The following is a 2,758-nucleotide window of genomic DNA, read 5'->3' as shown; positions in this document are numbered from 1 at the left end:
AACTAAATTAACACCGAAATTTTTAAAGACATGTCTATACTCTAACACAAATTATAAAGTATTGATGACCATCTGAAACTTTGCTACCAATCATTGGTGCTATATATCTGCTGAGTGTGTACGTCGCTTAGTGTGTCTAACAATTCAAATACACAAGAAATACGAAAAAAAAAACAATAACCAAACAAAGAAGCTTTGACAATCCCAGTGCATACTCCAAGATTGTGAAATCGACACTTCAATTTTCATGTAAAAAAACATACCAAATGCAAGCATATTAGGCAATTCAGATCTTTCATCTTTCTTTATATATAATATATTACCAGTACTGCCCTGCCATGCAAAGGTGTAGTGATATAACATAAACCCACCACTTATTTTTAAACCCTAGCTCTGAACCTAACCATAGGCTACCCTAACCGCTTTTCATCTTAATTTCAGTACTTCTATATCAAAACCAGTAACAGGATCGGTTTTAGCTTGTGAGTTCTTGTCTTTAACTTGCAACAAAGATAACAGAAGTCAACATTAGACTAGGGATTGGTGGTGCTGGACCGATCGTCTCCTCTGAGATCGGCGGTGGTGGTGGTAACCGGAAAGAGCTGTAGGGTTTTGGGCGGTACTCTTGTGCAATATGGAGTTGTACCATGATTCATCATCATCATCATAGTCATAAGTGGGTAATTACACATGAGGTTGCAGGTTTGATCAGATTGGAAATCCTCCTTCGCATTGTTTACAATCGTTCTACAGATTGATGCATCTTCAACTCCACCAACCTGTACCCATATTACAAATATAATACTATTAGCAAGGGACATCTAAATTGAATTAGTATATGCTTCAAAATGATAATGAAAATTAATAGAAAGTTAAATAATGTATAAAAAAGTTCTATTTTAATTGTAGAAAAATCAATTCCACCAATCCCAGATGACCAAATTGTATTCACCTGTTTTTTGTTAAATAATATGGAGATAAAGTTCTATTATTTCTCGATAATTTCTTTATCGCTGTTTCATTCTTTATGCAGTCATATTCCTTCTGTTTTTATAAAGACAAAATTTAGTTGGAGTTTGGGTGTGTGTATAAACATTCACACAATTTTAAAAATTTGATGCGCATCCTCTCGTGTTTCCACATTTTTTAAAAGATAATCCTGTTTTTTAAAAGATAATGAAATTAATCATGTTTCCACAATTTTAAAAAATACCTAAACATTCACACGCATTTTTTAAAAGGTAATCCTGTTTAGGAAACAATGTAAAATTGGAGACCTTACAGACATGTTCGACGAATGCATGACTAGATACTAATTTAAGAGAAAATTACAAATTTAGCCAAATATATTAATTATTTTGTGGAAAATAGCAAAAAAATAACATAAATTACAAAATTAGCCCTTAAAATCGCTAATGGATTAAGTCCATCTACGGTTTCGCATTTCCATCTGCGAATGTACAAGTGTCTAAAGCACATCTGTACTTTAGGCACTTGTACGTTCGCAGATGGAACAGTCCATCTGCGATTTTGTGTATTCCATCTGTTATTTCGTAGAGATTTAGTATAAAAACGTTTTTTTTTTTTTCATTATATTTTTTAGAGAAACTCTCTCTCCCACCAGTTAGAAGCCAAACCAAATATTTATACATTTTTAGTGAGGTTTTAAACAAATTTTCCAAAGAAATAACAACAAAAATATAAAATTTTCTTGAAAAAATTTATATATAATAAGGTTGTTTCGTAGTTAAACACTATCAATTTCGTAGTTAAAAAAAAAAAAAAACATAAAATCGCAGGTGAAAACGAGAGGAAATCGCAGATGGACGATTTTATGCTGGAAAATGAGTATATATACAGCGAAAAATAAAAAATAAAAAAATAAAAAACCACTTGCAAACGTACAAATGGCTAAAGCACAGACGTGCTTTAGCCACTTGTACGTTCGCATATGGGAAGGCGAAATCGCAGATGGCTTATACCCATCTGCGATTTTAGTGGCTACAAATGCAATTTTGATTTTTTTTGGCTATTTTCCACAAAGTATGTATTTGGCTAAATTTGCAATTTTCTCCTAATTTAATGGACAACTTAAATTTCATTTATGTAAAGTAATTTAATATAAAAGGAGTTGAAAAAGTTACCTGATGAAGAGGAAGAAAGGGTTGATCTTGACGAGGGTAGAGGTGATGTGGCTGGTACATGGCTATGAGTTTCTTTCGAAGCTTTTGTCTGTCACGAGCTTTGTGATTTTGAAACCAATAGAAGACATTTTTGCATTGTATGTTTCCGTAAGTGGATAGTCTTGTTGTGATTTGCTGTATCTGAGTTGCCGATGGAGTTTTCAGGCCGCCTCTATACATTCTTTCTAAAAACTTCAGCTGCTCCGGCGTTGGAGACCATCTGCTGCTTCCACCACCGCTGCCGCTTGTTACCCCCTTCACAGGGGCCAATGACATTTTTCACTGTTTTACTTATATGGCTCTTTGTATTCTCTTTTTGTTTTTTCTTAAAACGGAAAACACGTGTTCGTTTTAAGGAATATTGTCGACTAAAGTGATATTTATAGAGAGTTAATTTAATGCATGGGATGATATTTATAGAGAGTTAATTTAATGCGTGGGGATGACTTCATGATCTTCAGAGTTGCTTGTAGGGATGAGCAGCGGAACAGGGTACCCGCTTTCGGCACCGGAACCGCCTCGAAACTGCCGGTTCTGGAACTGGAACCGTCTTAAGTGGTTCTGGTTCCGGTTCC

The 2,758-nt window shown here is 34.4% G+C and overlaps 1 protein-coding gene across 1 annotated transcript; it reads right to left on the bottom strand.

Moving 5' to 3' along the window:
* Positions 1-242: 242 nt before the first annotated feature.
* Positions 243-2,517, bottom strand: LOC145117115 (WUSCHEL-related homeobox 1-like). The gene is made up of 2 exons (XM_079053423.1): positions 2,145-2,517; positions 243-779 (listed from the first exon to the last, which is right to left on the bottom strand). The coding sequence occupies exons 1-2, from the start codon at positions 2,457-2,459 to the stop codon at positions 534-536; spliced, it is 561 nt and encodes a 186-aa protein (XP_078909549.1). The 5' UTR covers positions 2,460-2,517; the 3' UTR covers positions 243-533.
* Between the last annotated feature and the right edge of the window lie 241 nt (positions 2,518-2,758).

The sequence above is a fragment of the Lactuca virosa genome, chromosome 5 (assembly GCF_052849685.1).
Source record: "Lactuca virosa cultivar CGN04683 chromosome 5, Lactuca_virosa_CGN04683_v6, whole genome shotgun sequence".
Taxonomy (NCBI): Eukaryota; Viridiplantae; Streptophyta; class Magnoliopsida; order Asterales; family Asteraceae; genus Lactuca; species Lactuca virosa.
Note: the sequence above shows the minus strand (reverse complement) of the source record. Positions and strands in the feature narration are given on the sequence as shown.

Excerpts from the sequence above, each read along its gene's own strand:
- LOC145117115 (XM_079053423.1), bottom strand. The coding sequence starts at position 2,459 with ATGTCATTGGCCCCTGTGAAGGGGGTAACAAGCGGCAGCGGTGGTGGA. Across the intron at positions 780-2,144 it reads CCTTTCTTCCTCTTCATCAG|GTTGGTGGAGTTGAAGATGC; the intron begins GTAACTTTTTCA and ends ATATGGGTACAG.